Source organism: Penicillium solitum, assembly GCF_028829755.1.
Source record: "Penicillium solitum strain IBT 25940 chromosome Unknown utg000008l_segment0_segment0, whole genome shotgun sequence".
Lineage (NCBI taxonomy): Eukaryota > Fungi > Ascomycota > Eurotiomycetes > Eurotiales > Aspergillaceae > Penicillium > Penicillium solitum.
In genome coordinates, this window is record NW_027072127.1 from 860,833 (window position 1) to 877,220 (window position 16,388).

At 47.6% G+C, this 16,388-nt stretch overlaps 9 protein-coding genes across 9 annotated transcripts; 5 read left to right on the forward strand and 4 right to left on the reverse strand.

The window, feature by feature from the left end:
• Nucleotides 1-140: 140 nt before the first annotated feature.
• On the forward strand, nucleotides 141-1,473 carry N7455_009597 (uncharacterized protein; the record flags this gene model as incomplete). Its single annotated transcript, XM_040954630.2, has 2 exons — nucleotides 141-886; nucleotides 975-1,473. 2 exons carry the CDS (start codon nucleotides 141-143, stop codon nucleotides 1,471-1,473), a joined length of 1,245 nt encoding a protein of 414 aa, XP_040814808.2.
• A 384-nt stretch (nucleotides 1,474-1,857) lies between these two features.
• N7455_009598 (uncharacterized protein) lies at nucleotides 1,858-2,666 on the reverse strand (the record flags this gene model as incomplete). The annotated part of the gene is made up of 4 exons (XM_065606244.1): nucleotides 1,858-2,037; nucleotides 2,110-2,268; nucleotides 2,325-2,506; nucleotides 2,570-2,666. The coding sequence occupies 4 exons, from the start codon at nucleotides 2,664-2,666 to the stop codon at nucleotides 1,858-1,860; spliced, it is 618 nt and encodes a 205-aa protein (XP_065460207.1).
• Nucleotides 2,667-3,401: 735 nt separating this feature from the next.
• Nucleotides 3,402-4,767, forward strand: N7455_009599 (SDR family oxidoreductase). Its single transcript, XM_040954697.2, has 6 exons — nucleotides 3,402-3,482; nucleotides 3,546-3,632; nucleotides 3,697-3,852; nucleotides 3,932-4,311; nucleotides 4,374-4,468; nucleotides 4,535-4,767. The coding sequence occupies exons 1-6, from the start codon at nucleotides 3,453-3,455 to the stop codon at nucleotides 4,588-4,590; spliced, it is 804 nt and encodes a 267-aa protein (XP_040814920.2). The 5' UTR covers nucleotides 3,402-3,452; the 3' UTR covers nucleotides 4,591-4,767.
• Nucleotides 4,768-4,853: 86 nt separating this feature from the next.
• pex26 lies at nucleotides 4,854-6,279 on the reverse strand (the record flags this gene model as incomplete). Its single annotated transcript, XM_040954657.2, has 2 exons — nucleotides 5,786-6,279; nucleotides 4,854-5,727 (listed from the first exon to the last, which is right to left on the reverse strand). The coding sequence occupies exons 1-2, from the start codon at nucleotides 6,220-6,222 to the stop codon at nucleotides 4,854-4,856; spliced, it is 1,311 nt and encodes a 436-aa protein (XP_040814916.2). The 5' UTR covers nucleotides 6,223-6,279.
• Nucleotides 6,280-7,215: 936 nt separating this feature from the next.
• On the forward strand, nucleotides 7,216-9,093 carry N7455_009601 (CAF1 family ribonuclease; the record flags this gene model as incomplete). Its single annotated transcript, XM_040954563.2, has 5 exons — nucleotides 7,216-7,450; nucleotides 7,498-7,590; nucleotides 7,647-7,873; nucleotides 7,925-8,552; nucleotides 8,609-9,093. The coding sequence occupies 5 exons, from the start codon at nucleotides 7,216-7,218 to the stop codon at nucleotides 9,091-9,093; spliced, it is 1,668 nt and encodes a 555-aa protein (XP_040814809.2).
• A 451-nt stretch (nucleotides 9,094-9,544) lies between these two features.
• Nucleotides 9,545-10,693, forward strand: N7455_009602 (mitochondrial 54S ribosomal protein mL46; the record flags this gene model as incomplete). Its single annotated transcript, XM_040954744.2, has 3 exons — nucleotides 9,545-9,590; nucleotides 9,655-10,316; nucleotides 10,388-10,693. The coding sequence occupies 3 exons, from the start codon at nucleotides 9,545-9,547 to the stop codon at nucleotides 10,691-10,693; spliced, it is 1,014 nt and encodes a 337-aa protein (XP_040814861.2).
• A 323-nt stretch (nucleotides 10,694-11,016) lies between these two features.
• Nucleotides 11,017-11,640, reverse strand: N7455_009603 (cysteine-rich PDZ-binding protein). The gene is made up of 3 exons (XM_040954538.2): nucleotides 11,354-11,640; nucleotides 11,176-11,299; nucleotides 11,017-11,109 (listed from the first exon to the last, which is right to left on the reverse strand). The coding sequence occupies exons 1-3, from the start codon at nucleotides 11,516-11,518 to the stop codon at nucleotides 11,024-11,026; spliced, it is 375 nt and encodes a 124-aa protein (XP_040814868.2). The 5' UTR covers nucleotides 11,519-11,640; the 3' UTR covers nucleotides 11,017-11,023.
• Nucleotides 11,641-11,946: 306 nt separating this feature from the next.
• Nucleotides 11,947-13,151, reverse strand: N7455_009604 (uncharacterized protein; the record flags this gene model as incomplete). The annotated part of the gene is made up of 3 exons (XM_040954618.2): nucleotides 11,947-12,348; nucleotides 12,423-12,855; nucleotides 12,916-13,151. The coding sequence occupies 3 exons, from the start codon at nucleotides 13,149-13,151 to the stop codon at nucleotides 11,947-11,949; spliced, it is 1,071 nt and encodes a 356-aa protein (XP_040814850.2).
• Nucleotides 13,152-15,099: 1,948 nt separating this feature from the next.
• On the forward strand, nucleotides 15,100-15,864 carry N7455_009605 (uncharacterized protein; the record flags this gene model as incomplete). The annotated part of the gene is made up of 1 exon (XM_040954606.2): nucleotides 15,100-15,864. The coding sequence occupies one exon, from the start codon at nucleotides 15,100-15,102 to the stop codon at nucleotides 15,862-15,864; it is 765 nt and encodes a 254-aa protein (XP_040814784.1).
• Nucleotides 15,865-16,388: the final 524 nt, after the last annotated feature.

Genomic DNA, 16,388 nt, shown 5'->3' on the forward strand with positions numbered 1-16,388 from the left:
CGCCGATTACGCAATTTTCAAATACCCCTACATATCCCCTACATACCCCTACAAGATCTACTCGCCTTATAGAAGCCAAACTATCCACGAGAGTACAATATCTATGTCCTCGTCCCTAGACTAAACAAACAAAAACAAAAATGGGAACAGCTCCGGACACCGCCACGCCGCGGTGGCAGCGAGTCCTGAAACGCATCGCAAGTCTAATCCTTCACCAATGGCTACTAATCGGGATGGGCGTCGTCTGCGCCCTGGCATACTGCTTCCCGAACGTTGCCAAGAACGGCGGCATCATCCGCTCCGAGTACAGCATCATGTACGGCGTGATCGCGATAATCTTCCTAATCTCGGGCCTGAGCATCCCCCGCCAAAAGCTTATTTCGCATGCCCTGAATTGGCGCCTTCATTTGATCGTGCAGGTCATTTCGTTTCTGTTCATTCCTTCCGTGGTGCTGGCCATCGTGCATATCATCCTCGCTGCGGATCCTGGGGAGAAGATTGATCGCGCTGTGCTGGCGGGGTATATCTTTACTGCTTGTATTCCGACGACCATTGCGTCCAATGTTGTTATGACGAGGTCGGCAGGCGGCGATGACGCCGCCGCTTTGGTGGAGGTCTTGTTGGCTAATATCCTCGGCCCGTTCGTTACAGCTGCTTGGACTATTTCGTTGATACCCAAGATGGCGGTGTTTGATCCCTGGCGGTTTGGGGGTGGGAATTTGGGGAGTATGTATAAGGAGGTATTTCAGCAACTGGGACTCAGTGTATTATTGCCGCTGTTTATTGGACAGCTGGTGAGGTGGACTTGGCCTGATCGCACTGCTTTGGTCCTGCAGAAGACCAAGCTGCCTAAGTTGGCTACTTTCTGTCTGTTATTGTTGATTTGGTGAGTACAACGAGCTTTCTATACGAAAAACGTGGCCCTTTTTTTCCCTTTTCCTTTTCTTTTCTAACCCAACATTCATAAAAATCAGGGCCACATTTTCCTCGTGTTTCGCAACAGGAGCCCTCCAAACCCTTTCCGCGCAGAGCATAGTCTTTGTGATTCTATTCAACATCATACTCTACATCACTTTAACGGCAGTATGCTTTTTCTGCTCCAGACCACCGCGAATTTTCGGTTCTCGGCGCTGGTCGAAACCCATATTCAAACGCATGTCTCCGGAGGAAACTATTGCAGTGTGCTTTTGCGGACCAGCAAAGAGTACCGCACTCGGTATCCCACTGCTCTACGCAATGTGGCAACCCGTTGATCTATTCCTGAAAGCGAAGACATCGGTGCCGGTGTTGCTCTATACCACAGAGCAGATATGCGTGGCGCATTTCTTCGTTCAGTTGTTCCGGTGGTGGCATGCTACAATCGTTGAGAAAGAGGATTTGGATGGCAGTACGCGCGATGATGTTGAGATTGCTATGGCTGAGGATACACGTGCGGATCACGCTGGACGTGTTCATGAGCATACGACTGTTTGATACCCGTTTAGAATAGATTATTTGGTTTGATTTCCTCTGTGGCGATAACTGCTCTTTAGACCGAGTCTTCGATTAGTTTTTTTTTCTTTTGGTTACAAAATATATCCCTGTTAAGACTTTTTCCATGAATACCTAGGTCTAAACTTAGAGATGCAAGGGTAGAGCCAGCCAGCCAACTATATTCTATTGTCAAGATCCCACGCGCGTTTTATCAAGACATTATCATTATGTTCTAACAACATGAACGACTCTCAGCAAGAACCGATCAAACTTCAATTACCATGGACTGACATAGATTCCCGACAAGAAATGAAAGTCACAAGGAAAGTTCCGCGCACAAGTGACAACGTGAAAAAGCTTCTACACCCAAGCAGACAAATCCCCCTATTCTAACTCGCCCTGTGGCTCGCCCTGTAGCTCGTCCTGTAGCTCGTCCTGTAGCTGGTCATGTGTCTTGCCCTGCATCTCGATCTCTACCTCGATCAACCGCTCAGTAAGCCTCTGGACCTCCCATTGAGTACGATACGACACAGCCAGGATTTCATCACGAACAGCCTCGATGGACTATATATCATGATTTCTCAGAGCATTTGTCATGGGAGTGTGGTAAGAGCGAGGGCAGGGCGGTATATCAACTTCACCAGAAGATCCGTAAGTCGATTTGGATTTGAGTTTGCTCAGTTGAATAGCATAACGTTGCATCCGGCGTACAATTCCCCTAATAAGAGCAATTCTTTGTTTCTCAGTGCGGATAGAGAGTGCCCTAATAACATCGGCATGAACCACAGATGGCAGCTGCAGATATATTGTCAGGTCAACCCATTCAACAGATTCATTGTCCAGTTACTTACCTTGAGGCAAGGTTTATGAGCTGAATTACAAGATTTACATCTGGAAGCGTCTGGTTTAATAACGCAAACGTGGTCGGGATGTTCTTTCATGCGTTGAAAGCACCGTTCGCAGGGTACTCTCTGCTCTTCTGGTGGTGTAGTGGAGCGAGATGAAGTCCCTGAACTCAACGACATCCACGAGGCTCAGGTTCCTCTTCTTCTATTTATTCATGGAGTTAAAAGTACCTTATCCTAGAGATACTCACGATGCTCCAATGCCTCCTTGTCGGTTTCACCCTTGATATCGTGCTTCTTGTCATCTTCTTCGATTTTGCACTTGAGAACACGTTTCTTGGCCCTCATTTTGCAAATATTCGTTAGTCGGGGAGTTCTAGGGGTCAGGAGATAGTTTCTTTATCTCGGTTTGATGGAATCCAACAGGACGGGGAGTTCACAAGGCTGTGTTCATGGGCGTGTGCATACCGTATGTATAGCCAAACCTCAGCCTGTTGATACAGTTTCCCATGAAATTTGACTAAACATGGCAACAAATAGATTGTGCATTGTCTGTCTTTCTTTGTTTGACTTTCCATGACTTTCTTCCTAGTTACAGAGAGTGTGTATTATTCATTCCCCGGCCTCTACACAGTCGTGTTATCTACCTCCCTTAGGCGAAAGATAATATCGACATCAACACGGACTGACTGGGCTGTATCCTGTGCTCAAAAAAATGTCTCAATTGCAAAAGAAGTCGTATATTAGACCACCATGGTCTACAGGTTCAAACTTATGACAGCAGTGATTCACAATTTGTCCAACCAACTCAATTTCTGAATAGCCAGACTCCGAGCAGCTTCCAACATAGGTCCAGCTGTTATTTTCACCGAGATTTCCATGACTCACAGCCTTCTTAGGCTCACTAAATATGACGACCAGAGTGATGATGATATCAGTGCGGGCAATATATGCCTAAAGAGGAACCCTCGAGGTAAGTGGGCCCGCCGAGCCCCACCTGCAAATAGAAATTGATTAATAATCCGAGAGGATGACCTTGGGCAACTATGTATTCAATTCTACTATATATCAATCCTATTTCTTCCTTTATTCTCTGTTACAAAAGCTTGTCTCGATATAACTACATCTGCCAAAATGACTCTAAGTGGACAGACTGCCCTCGTTGTAAGTGGACTGCCCACGATCACAAACAAATTCTCATATTGACATCGGGAACTACATCTATAGACCGGAGCCTCAATGGGCATCGGTGAAGCAACAGCAAGAGCCCTAGCCAACGCCGGTGCAAATCTGATTCTTCTCTCCCGCTCCGAGGTAAGCATCATATCTTGTCCACCAATGACCCTCAAACATCGAAACTGACATACATGATCCCCAGGACAAACTATCCAAACTCACAGACGAGTTAAGCAAGCAACACCCTCAGATCAAGGTGATCTACCGAACAGCCGATGTAGGAAACTACGAAGAAGTCGACGCAGCAGTCGATTCATCAGTCAAAGAACTCGGTGGCATCGACATCCTCATCAACAACGTACGCTCAAGCCTTAAATCCCCAATCATCAAGCTCTCCCAAGCTGTTTATAGACAGACATCCACTAACAAATCCCAAGGCTGGACTCGCCATCGGTGCACCAAACGCCTTCCACAACCTCAAAATATCAGAAATCCAAACAATGATCTCAACAAACGTCAACGGTCCAATGTACGTTGCTCACTCTGTCCTAAACCGCAGTATGCTCTCGCGCAAAGCAGGGACGATCATAAACGTCACCTCGGTCACAGGTTTAGAAGTACCCCCTTTTACAGGGGAAGCAGTCTACCATTCCAATAAAGCGGCGCAAGAGGCGTTCACTAATTCGTTACGGAATGAGTTGAGTGGGACTAATATCCGGGTGTTGGCGTTGAGGCCTGGTGTTGTTGCGGGACATTTCCATGCTCAACGCATTGGACATGATCAGGCGCAATATGATGAGTTTTTGGATGGATATACGTGAGTTTTTATTTTTCTGTTTACTCTATCCGGTCGAGGTTTGCTAATGGTGTTGTTGATAGGCCGCTCATTGCGGGTGATGTTGCTGAGGCTGCTGTTTATATGCTCAACCAGCCTCTCAATGTCTCTATTAAGGCTTTGGATGTTGTCCCTTCCGGTGAGTGTTCAAGTCTTCTATTTGGGGATATATTAGATAGCTAGGTTACATGCTAATATTTTACAGCTCAACGGTCTCTTACTGTCTTTGATCGGCAATGGAACGAACGTAATGGGCAATGAGCCAAGGCACTCTATGAAGGTTGTCTTTGAAAACTGCTGGCTGAAACAAACGAAAAATCGGACTTGGATAATAAATTCGACCACACCTGGTGGCAATTTGGTATGTATGCATAGAATACATGAACATAGAGCATCACAAAGGGAATCACAAAAGGAGAATGTATGCAAAACAACCCCCGAGAATCATGGGGGAGCCAACTTGTTCAAAAGAAAATGTACATGATAACCATGCAATGTGTGCAGACATCAAAGTGGCCTATATCTCAAATATAGCTCACTTTGACTCCCATTCCAGCCGTAGCTTTGACCTTCTGCCAAGCGCCGTCCGTAACCCGTCGGATGCGATCACGCACACCCTGCCGGCTGACCGCCATCAAAATGCCGATCACGAAAAGTAGAGTGCGCACTATTGACATGGGATTCCCAGACACAGTCCGGATAATATGACGGAAGATGTTACGCAGTCCGGTGGTCATGGCGCGAGTTGAGTGACCCCGGGGTTCGGCCTTGTCCTGCTTCTTGACATTTTTGGAGCTGGACGAGAGAGAAGTTCGTGACTTGCCATTTGGGGGCTTGTCTGTCGATTGCCTGGCTCCTTTGCCTTTAGGAGAGCCATTTGAGCGGTTTTTATCAATTCCGTAGTCGACCTCGCTGGTATTACGCTTATGCCCATTGGACTGTAGTCGCGCAGCGGCTGCTGCTGCTTCTTCGGCTTCGCGACGTTCATCCTCTCGTTGTCGTTCAAGCTCCGCGTCTTTGGCTCGCTGTAATTCGACTGCACGCATCTCACCCCGCTCCTTCTCTTCCTTCAGACCTTCGAGGGTCTGTAGGAAGAGATCTTTGCGTTCTTCGTCCAGAACTTCGCTCAAATTGATGAATTCAGTCGAGTATTCCCACTCATCATTGCGGGGGAGGGCATGCAAAGTAAAGAGCTCAATGATCTTCACTCTGGCAGTTAGATCTTTCGGAGTATCGGCTCCGCTGGTCGTACGCATAGGGCGCTGTTCATAATCATCAGAGGCATCCTGTAGACGATCCGTAAGGTCGAGGTTGGGTTGTCCATAGGAGGAGAGGTAGGTCTCAAGGCGCTGTTGGTTCAGGGATTGCGAAGAGGAGTGGGTTAGAAGAAGAGTAGCACTATCATCGCATCGTTAGTGTCTCAATTTGGGCCGGCGGGGTGGAGTTGAATACTAACAGGTTGTAGACCACTTCGGCATCCACCGAACCCTCATGGCCTTGGTACCCGACCTCGACCACAGTTTCCCAAATCGCACCTTCCCTGACTTGCGAGGCAATTGCTTTCCACTCCTTCTGACCAAATTGCTTCTTTCCCTCCTCTGCGCCGAGATCGACTATTGCGCTGAGGAGGGTGATGTAGAGGTTCCACACCTTGATCCTCCACGTGCCGGCGGCTGTGGCGATCGGCGCAACCGGTGTTGAGTTCTCGCCATTTGTGTGCTGGTCCTCTGGTGTTGAAGGTGTAATAATTGGTTGGAGGTTTGTGAGGGCTTCTGGTAAGCGTCGTGTGAGGTAAAGTTGGGAGGCTTTCTTGTATGTCTTGGAGCACAACTTTGTGGGGGAAGCTGAGGATGCGGCGTGAGAGAGAGACGACATTGGGGATCCGTTGGCCATTGTGAAGGCCGAGATATGAAAAAAAAACAATGTTTATCTTCAAAAATCAGGTATACGGTGTAAAAGGAGTAATTATAAAAGGGAAACCATTCAAGTGAAGCGTGTCGGGGCTGTGATCGGCTCTCTTCGTTTTCCCTCGGCTCGTCCAAGTCCGGGGTCGGTCACGGGACTGGCCTGTGAGATCCGGCATCTCATGTTTATATTGTGACTTCAGATTCTATCATTCTATCATTCTTTCATTTATATTATTACAAGAATAGTCGCTTATGCCTTGTGATGTTCTTTTTCTTTTTAGATGTCATTCTGGATGTATTTTTAGATTCCTTTTTAGGTGTATACGAAGGGAGTAAAAAGCATTACTTTGTTCAAGAGACTTTTCTATGTATAACCTTTGATTTTACATTGGTCCCTACGTGGGCACTCTCCCAACTGTTTCAGTTAATGCATCGCAGGCTGGATCTACGAGAGTGGCAGCGTGCTATTCTAATTGGATCTTAGGGCAATAAATAACATCATCGGGCTCTAACCTCGGTCATTTATATACTCCCAACTGAGATAACTCTCAGGGCTAATGTAGATTTTACTAAAAAACCCTTGATACAAAGTACAAATATATTCGTTACATAATTCATAGAGAAGTAAAGTCGGTGTTGATCCTCCAGAGATGTCATTTAAATGCTTCGAGATCTTCTCTGGTATAACTATTTCCTCAACTCCCTGTCTCTTACTTTCTTCCTGTCACAACTCCGCTCCATAAGACTTAACAGCCAAGTAGACCAGCAAACTTTTCAAGCTCTCAGTTTTCCATCAGATCACCCTTTCGACAACTTGTGAGAGCAGGGTTCTTTCTGATCAATGAAACTCGGATACCTGCCTTCCCAACGCATACTCTCTCCTTTCAGCTTCCAGCACTCCAGACTCCAACAAAGTCCCTTTCGCCTCTGATCTTCATTCACTAAGCTCATACTTTGAGGCTGTTCTCAACGAACCAAGATGGATGTCACGGCTGTCACCTTCCCCGATTGTCTCCCCTCCATCCTCAACGACATCTCCACGAGCTGCTTCGTGTCCGTGGATTTCGAGCTGTCTGGGGTGGTTTTCAAACCAAGTACACCACAATCCCGACCTCAAACTGTTCAGGAGCGATATGTGGAAGCCAAGGCGGCCGCGGAGCGGTACCAGATTCTCCAGGTTGGGCTGACAACTTGTCATGAAGACAAGGAAAATGGTACGCAATCACCCCAATTTAAGACGCATCTCGCTAATTATCTACAGCCACCTACACTCTCAAACCGTACAACATAAATCTGAGTCCAATCACCCAGCATGAGATGGACGTGAATCGGGACTGGACATTCGGAAGCCGCTGTATGTCCAATATCTACAACAAATATTGAGCATACCACTAATATCTTCCTGGACAGCAATGGAATTCTTGCTCGCGAACCACTTCAGCATCGACCATATGTGCACCTTCGGTGTTCGATACCTGTCTCGAGAGGAGGAAAAACTAGCTATCAAAAGAGCTGCGCAGAAATGTCAGTCGCGGAATCCCGTCCAAGTTGCGGATATCAAAAAGGACAATCATGAATCTCTGGAGTTTCTTGAAGCCGTTCGGGTCAGTGTCAATGAGTGGCTGGCGCAGGGCGAGGTAAGATGTTATATCAAACATCGATCTGAGCAAATCAATTGACATGTATAGAACCGCCGTGAGTGGCTCAACATCCCGCCACCCAGCAGTGTGCAGCTTATTCCTGGCCCCATACCTACCGGGTTGAGCAGCATGCAGAAATGGCTGGTGCACCACCTTATCAGCGACGAATACCCCAACTTAACATCGCGAGGTGCGTCGACGTTCGTTCAGATCGAATTGCGGGACCCGTGCAATGAACAACTTGCCTTCGAATCGAAGTTGAAAGTCAAGAAGGAGCGAGTCCGGAAGCATATCGGATTCCGCTGGATCGCAGAAGCACTCGTGGGCGGAAGCCTGGAAGAACTCGAACCAGACGCTTTCCAGCCTCTGATGAAGATAATCGAACAGCCAACTTTCGGGATCCAGGAGTTGTCAGACAAAGTGAAGAGCCGGCTCAAGGAAAACAGGCCGGTCCTAGTCGGCCACAACATGTTCTGCGATCTGCTCTTCTTCCACAGATGCTTCCTGGGCCCGCTGCCAAATACCCTCGCCGAGTTCCAGACCGTCATCCACGACCTATTCCCTTTGCTGGCGGATACCAAGTACATGGCCACTCATAACTGCGGCTCTCTAAACCCGATGTCTTCGCTCGAAGAGCTCAACACGACTTTAGCTGGAATAGAGAGCCCCAAGATAGGTAGGGAATGAGTTATATCTTTGTACAACAAGCGAGCACAACTAACCATTTCGCAGAGATCGACCCTCGCTTTACAAAGTACAAGTTCCGTAACCGCAACCACGAGGCAGGATACGATAGCATGCTCACCGCCATGGCTTTCATCAAACTGGCAGGCGATATACAGCGCAGCCCTTCACAGCCGACGGTTCAGCCCCGGCCACAGAAGACGACCACTGGGCCCAGTTTGGTTGCCGGTATCATAGCACAGCCTAGCAATCAGCCTGTTTCCAAAAATGAATTCAGCAACTTCTTCGACATTGACACCGAAACTATTCCGATGATTCAACCAGCCCAGATTGCTCCACCTGGCACATCTCTAGCCGATACTGGTTCTGGGCGTATCGCTCGCCTGGTCAACCAGGGCAAATTGCTGCCGCGTCTCGGACATGTGTTCTGGGATACCTACGCAAACATACTGCGGGTGTTTGGTACACAGGAGAGAATGGTGCAACTAGGAAAGGAGCTGCCAAAGCAGGAAGATCTGCTGGTGGAGATTTAAGTGCAGGTCGTGATTTATGGTTCTGGGGGAGGAGAATAATTGCCAAGCAGAGCGGAATAAAGAGAAAAGAAAATTGCAGATAAAAAAAAGATACAAATGAATTTCTATTCAAAGTACATAATAAGACTAAATGGGATGTTCGCGGCAGCTATCTAACAGTACGCCTTGATTTATAAAGAAGGTACCGCTAGCGAAAATTGGCCGCGACCTCAGGAGGAGCTCACTCTGAGCACCTTTAAATGATCAACCGGCCGTAGAGAACTGGACGCAGTGATGATAAGAGATGCTTGGAGAAGAGAAGAAAAGAGGAAGTCGATTTTTGAAATTTAAACCCTCCGGGCGGTGACTAAGCCCAATCGGGCCTGGCGACAACGTGACCTGGTTGGATCTTTTTCTCGGGGAGACAAGACATCGATCAGCCCCAAACACATTGGCCATTCCACCCTTGAACATGTCGTCAGGATCTAATGGTGCACGGCGCGTAGCCTCGCTACTGCGTATGTTCAATTGAAGTTTTTGCCCCGGATTCTTTAGGTCCAAAATAACTGACTCCGCGCGCAGGGCCATCAATAATCGACTCCGGCGTTTGCAGAAGCTGTCAAGAGACCCTTGGCCGCCGCAGCTATTCCTCCGCAGCACCAGCGATCGAATTGACCTCCGCATCAACAGCGGCCGACCCAGCCGTGAAGCCAGCCTACATCATCAACGCGGGTGTAGTCCTCTCCCGCCCTCCCCAAGTCACCCGTGAACTCGAACCGTTCGAGAAAGCGTTCTTTTTCTACCAGAAGCGTCTGAACGAGCGTCTGGCCCTTCCCTTTACGAAATATTTCTACTTCAAGCGCGGAACACCAGCCGACGAAGACTGGAAGAAGAAGATCCAGGAGCGTCGGACTGCCGCGCGTGATATCGGAACTTACAACGCGTACGACAGCGATGCATGGAACGATGAGCTCCTACTAGGAGCAAAGGAGTCTGAGCCTGAACACCAGGTTGAGGCTCTTGTCCAGGACGCTGAATCCACTGCCAATGCGACTTCCCAAGATACTAGCAAAAAGGAGGAAATCCCCCGGCCGTACCCTCGGATTACGGAGGCAGACAAGAAGAATGACCAAAAGAGTCTCGATCGTTTGCTTTCCCGCACTCTCTATCTCCTTGTTCAGTCTAAGGAGGGACACTGGAAGTTCCCCAGCTCGCCGGTGGAGTCGGGCGAGACCCTTCGCTTGGTGAGTACTATACTTGTAGTTCTAACCATATCGAGTCTGGAAATTATATTAACATACTATTTCCCTTCTAGGCTGCTGAACGCACCCTCTCCCAGTCCGCCGGTATCAACATGAACACCTGGATGGTCGGCTTCCACCCGGTCGGATGGCACTCTTTCAACCCGCGCCGCTCCAAGAAGGCAGACAACGCAACCGAGGTCGAGGTCCCCGGTAGCAAGATCTTCTTCTTGAAGTCCCGTATGATGGCCGGCCAGGCCGATCTGTCCGTCAACACCCAGAACCTGAAGGACTTCAAGTGGCTCGCCAAGGAGGAGCTCGCGCAATACCTGAACACGCAATACTACAGCAACATCAAGAACATGCTGGCCGACCGGTAAAGAGGTGGATACCGGAAAGCAGCTGAGGGGGCTAGACCTGGGTGAGAAGGAGAACGCGAGGTTCAAGGTTCTTCAGAGATGAAAAGGCATACTTGTTCCGATACTATAGCGCACCATTGGTGGCGCATTGCATATACTCTTATTGCGCATGCCATGTATAACTAGAATTTTTTTCCTACACTGTCAAATCAAATTCATTCCATTTCAATGTTGATATTAATCTTGAATTCCGCGGTATCATCAACGCCTCAAAAACGCCACGCCATGTCCAGAGTGAATCAAAATAGAAAAGAAAAAGGCACAACCACCCAGGCCTAACCTGTAAACACATCATGCCATGTTGAACTTCTGTCCCTGAACAATAGGCTGGTCCTTAACCGACTTCCCTGCCAGATTCTTGCCGCACATGGCACAAGCTAGTATCGATATCAGCATTCCATTCGAAACGAAACCAAGAAAGAAAAAAAAAGAATAGAACATACCATTCCTCTGATAAGCGCACCGCTGACAGAACTTCTTCCCCTGCTCCGTCTTCACCTTGCAGTTATCACAAGACGAAGCATAAGCCGCATAAGGATTCTTCGCTTTCGCACTGAGGAGTTTGCTCTAGGAGGGGACGTCAGTATAAAACTCATCCAAAATAATAATTCTGTAACATACCTTTCCGATTCCTGTGGCGCCTAGTGTTGCCTTCGACTTTCCCTTGTCTGCACCGCCACCGAGTGTACTAGACGGCGAGCCGTAGTACATGTCGTTCTTGCGCTTGACGCCAGGCGTGGCGAGCTCGGTGGCTTTGAGCTTCTTTTGGCATTTTGAGCAGACCATTTTTGGGGGCTGTGTGAGATGTGAGAGGGGGAGTTGTTGATCGAGAGAGAGAGAAGCTTGACGGTGAAAATGGAGATGATGTTATCGCGGGTTTGCGCGCGCCACCGCCTGGTGACTTGCCAAGACGTTTTGTTTACTTGCTTCTTGTGTTTTAGGAGTCGCTTTTTTCGTTTGTTGTATTTATTTATTTTTGGTTTCTAGTTTACTATTTCAGGCATACTGAAAATGTAGTTCATTCAATGATTTATACAAAATAGATGGCATTGCTATCATTCGCATCGTTCCTTGGGTATCAACATTAGAGCGTCGGTATATACATTAAAAGAGAGTATCACTGTGAATGAAACTCTCACAATATCAAAAACAGGAGGAAATCAACTAATACGATCTCAACGGAATTCAACAGAATTCAACCTGAACTTTCAACCTTACTGAGGCGAGACAGGGTGCTGGTGAGCCTGATTCTGTGCCGAGTGATCCAAGTAAGGAGTAACACCATATGGCTGCTGTTGAACCGGAGGGTACTGTCCACCAGAGAACTGAGCAAGATACTGGGGTTGTGTTTGAGCCGGAGGGTACTGAGACTGGTACTGATGCACGGAATACTTCTGCTCATCGCCAAGCATGTGCCATTTCGAACAGCACAGGAGAATGCCAGTATAAGTGCCGACCCAGAAGACGAACTTCAAAATTGTTCTGAGGGCGTCTAGGTATAGCGGCCATTCATAATAACCGACGTACACCAGGCTATAGCGAATGTAGACGATGGCCGAGATGGAACACACTGCGAACCATGAGACGGCGGCGGTGACGATTGCCATAGCGGGCATCTGAAAATGGCCAGTTAGTTTAATGTGTGCTCTGTATGGGAAGTATGGGAAATATTGGGGGGGGGGGAACTCACCTTCGATACAAAAATACCATTACCAGCCTTAGTAACCACGAAGATCATCCATGCGAGGATCTCCATGGAAAACGCCCAATAGATGATCCCAGTCGCACCACTCAGATGTGACCAGGTAAACTGTAGAGTCCCACCGTAGATGAAAGTGACAGTTTGGACGTAAGACGTGACACACAAGCCCCATTCGGCAAGCGAGACCAGGAAGATAATACCAAGGAAGATATAATGGATGATGGTCACTGCCACATGGGGCTTGCCGGAATGTCTGATAAGGCTTAGGAAGTTATGGATGAGATTCCAGAAGACATAGAAGGTGAGACAGATCGCCACGACTCTGAAGAAGTCCCAGAGCATCAGATCGATCAAATAGTAGCTTGTCACCTCTGCCTCGGCGATACATAGGGCTTCCCAGACAACGATATTGATTTGGGAGCTAAGAAGTGACCCACTAGTTAGTGAATTGTTAAAATTTAGTCTAGATCTTCCCACATACCATGTAAAGGAAGCCAGGGCGCAAATGAGTGCCTTTAGCGGGAGACTGCGATTCCTGATTTTGCATGCCCAAATGAGGAAGACGATGAAGGCGAGAAGAGAGAGAATATCAAAGGCAAATTGGGTGTAAAAGAAAGTCTTGCTCGGGAAGTTTTCCAGTGTCAATAAAACCGTAGTGCTCCATGGATTGTAGTCGCTATGATAGCTCGAGGAAGAACTGCCGTGTCGAGGGGCCATTTTTGTTTGGCAATTTGGTCTGCTTGGTTCTAAAAGATCTAAATTATTCACCCTTTTTTTTACGAAATTGACGACATTTAAGTAAACGGATCAGGGGGCTCAAGTAAATCTTCCATATGGGGTACACTAGCTTGGATTGAGGCTGTCTTCAAATACGAAGCCAAGATGTCAATGTGACGGATTTGATTGGCCCAAGCTCTTATTTAGCCTTGGAAGGCAGAGAGCTTCAGAACAAAATACGAGTTGAACTTCGCCCTGTTGATTTGGGGCGGTTCTCGCGTTTTGGCCCCCTTTGGGGGGGGACCTGCACTTCGTCCCGTGCATATTCGGCTACAGAGTACTCCGTACATCGCATGCTAGCGTGGGGCACACTGTAGACTTGGAGATTTGTAATTCAAGAGAAAAGGAATAAAATGGAATTGGGGTTAGGCAGAAGAAGAAGTTAAGTTGCGCCCGAAGATGCCAACACATCACCGTTAAATGAAGCGGGCAAAGGCAGAGGAAAGAAAAGTCGATCACAGACTAAAGACTTGGCGGTCTATAAAAAGAAATCTGTCAGCTGATCTGTACTCTGTACATTTTGACTTCATTTGTACGAAATAGGATGGAAGTAGGTGAAGAATGAAGATATACGGAGTAGGATGTAGAAGGGATAAGATTGGGATGTGGGGAAGAGAAAGGCTTTAACTATTTCATTTCTTATAACTATTGTCTTATATCTTATTATCTTATTATCTTACATCTTACATCTTACATTCACCAGGATTGCCCATGAAACATCCACGATTACCCTCTTCAGCCTCGTGCAGAACACAGAAGTGGAGAGTCAAACCGCGTGGCTGAGTCTGCAGAGATAAAAAACAACAAAAGCAACAAAAGCCACTGACCATTTGCCCTATTTCCCTGCCTATTTTCCTGCCTATTTTCCTATAAGCTGTCAAACTACCGACCAAGGAACATCCCAGGCAATTCTCAGCTCCCCGAATCTGAGTTCCACCCAGTTCATGCGTCCTGCATTATTCCGATCGATCCTCGATGAAGTTGAAGTATAATCTCCCTCACATCTTGCCACTGTGAATATGAAAAACATATGAAAAACATTTTCCCATGTTCTTTCATTCAGCTCTGACAAGTGTCAACTGCACACATTCGCCCCCCATTCCTTGTTCCGTGTGCCCCTAGGGTCCTTTGGGCCCTAAAGGGACCTTTGATTCTCCTCTTAGAAGCTCCGTCACGTCGTGATGGATCCTCCATAGATGCATGGTAACCCGCCACTTGTGAACTGGCCCGCAGCCCATCTGTGGCCGAAGCGATGCAAGCACGCTTCTCGCCATCAAAGAGAAACCGTCCATAAAGAACATGACTCTAGCGCCACTAGTGAGCCCAACAGTTCGGGTCAACTCTCCAGTACTCTGGTTCTGACTCTTCGATAGGATCATTCCCAGCGGGACCTGGGTGTCCCCTGAAATCCATTAGGGGGAAAGCCAACACTTGTCCTTCACTATAAGTACGACGTATTCCGTACTTCATACCATAATAATTTATTTTGCTCATCTTATTTTCTTCTTTTTCTTTACTTTCCTTTTGCTTTTTTTTTTTTTCGGTGTTCCCCATTTCCAGGTCTGGCGCAACCCGCATTCGGCGTATCCCAATTCTCGACTGCATCATATCCCAACAATTCTTTGGTTTTTTTTTATTTTTATTATTTTTGCCTCCTACTCATCGTGCATGGATCTGCTTTTGTTCGGATTAGTGCATTTACTTAAACTTTACAAGCAAATGTTATGACCCCAGCGTCATTGCCGAAGGATTTAAGAGTTATCAACAGCTGCGTCTCATCCGGGGTATTCCTATTTCCAAGAAACCACCCAGTGTGACTCTCTACAATTATTTCCCTTCTCTTTCATCTATTAAGAGCGCGAGGAACTCCAATTCAAAAATTCAAAAAATGCCTCCAGATGGATCAACCTTCACGGCTCTAAATCTCCCACCGACATTCGAACTACCCCAATGCATGGAATACTTCACACTACGAGCGGGTCCGAACACAGATCTATGGCGCAAACCACCCAACGGCGAAACCTCCACAGCGCCAATCGTCTTCACATCCCTCCGCCACCCATTCGTCGTAGCGGAAGTAACCGTGAGCGCAGACTGGGAAATGGAATGGGACCAAGGCGGCCTAGTGATATTCGCCGGCGCAGCACCACAATCCTTCTCCTCGGAAGTCGACGGACCACCCTTCCGCACCGCCCCCCGCTCCCCCTGCAAATGGGTGAAAGCCGGAATGGAGTTTTCGTCGGGGACCGTGAATGCGTCGTCCGTGAGCGCCACGGCGGATGGCGCGGACTGGTGTTTGTCGCCGTTGGCGCAGTCGGCTCAGACCGGATTGAGGATCCACTCGCTACGCATCAAGCTCGAGCGTGTCGGTTATGCGCTGTGGATTTGGTACCAGGTTCCCGAGGCGTCGCCGTTCGCTCTGTCGCCTGGTGCGGTGGGGAATACCTGGAAGAAGTTGCGTGAGGTCACCTGGTTCTTTTATGGGGTTGAGGATAAGTTTGTTCATGTTGGGGTTTATGCGAGTCGGCCGATGGGTATGGCGCGCGGGGGGACTATGTGGGATGCTATGCATGGGATGACGATGGATGCCTCTTTGCCGACGGGTTCGGCGGATGGGTTGGTGGTTGAGTTTGAGGATCTGGAAATCTTCTAGCTAGTGTGTTTTGTTCTCTTCTTTGTTGATTCTTTGGTTTGCTTTCGTGCACTTATACTTCGGGTTCTTTTTTTTTTCTTTTGTCGAGTCCTGGTGATACATATTCCCCATCAGCGTTTCATCAGTTTCATCGAGCGATTATGGCATGTCTGGAGTCGATTTTTTGTGATTTCTTTTGCGAATCTTTCTGTTAACGAGTTTCATGTTTATACCATTCAATATGGAGCATATTTATTGATGCAATTGAGCTTTCGTTTCTTCCAACTAGAGTGTGACTGTGTTGCCTAGGTGTATTGACGCGATGAGTCGCGTGTCTGCTTGGCACGTGCATTGGTCTTCTACCTTTGGTGAGTCCTTTACAGTGATAAATCCTTTTGGTGATTACTCTGCGTTCTATTGTTGAATTTTCTACACTAAATTAAATTAGAAAAAAAAATGGAAGGGGAAAAAAATCACGGTGGATGTGTATGATCTCGTAGTTTGTGCCGATGTATATATATTGAATGAACCCTTGAGGATCAACT

Coding starts and splice junctions, on each gene's coding strand:
- N7455_009599 (XM_040954697.2), top strand. CDS start 3,453: ATGACTCTAAGTGGACAGACTGCCCTCGTT. Junction 3,483..3,545: donor GTGGACAGACTGCCCTCGTT/GTAAGTGGACTG, acceptor CTACATCTATAG/ACCGGAGCCTCAATGGGCAT. Junction 3,853..3,931: donor TCGACATCCTCATCAACAAC/GTACGCTCAAGC, acceptor ACAAATCCCAAG/GCTGGACTCGCCATCGGTGC.
- N7455_009603 (XM_040954538.2), bottom strand. CDS start 11,518: ATGGTCTGCTCAAAATGCCAAAAGAAGCTCAAAGCCACCGAGCTCGCC. Junction 11,300..11,353: donor GCGCCACAGGAATCGGAAAG/GTATGTTACAGA, acceptor GTCCCCTCCTAG/AGCAAACTCCTCAGTGCGAA. Junction 11,110..11,175: donor GTGCGCTTATCAGAGGAATG/GTATGTTCTATT, acceptor TATCGATACTAG/CTTGTGCCATGTGCGGCAAG.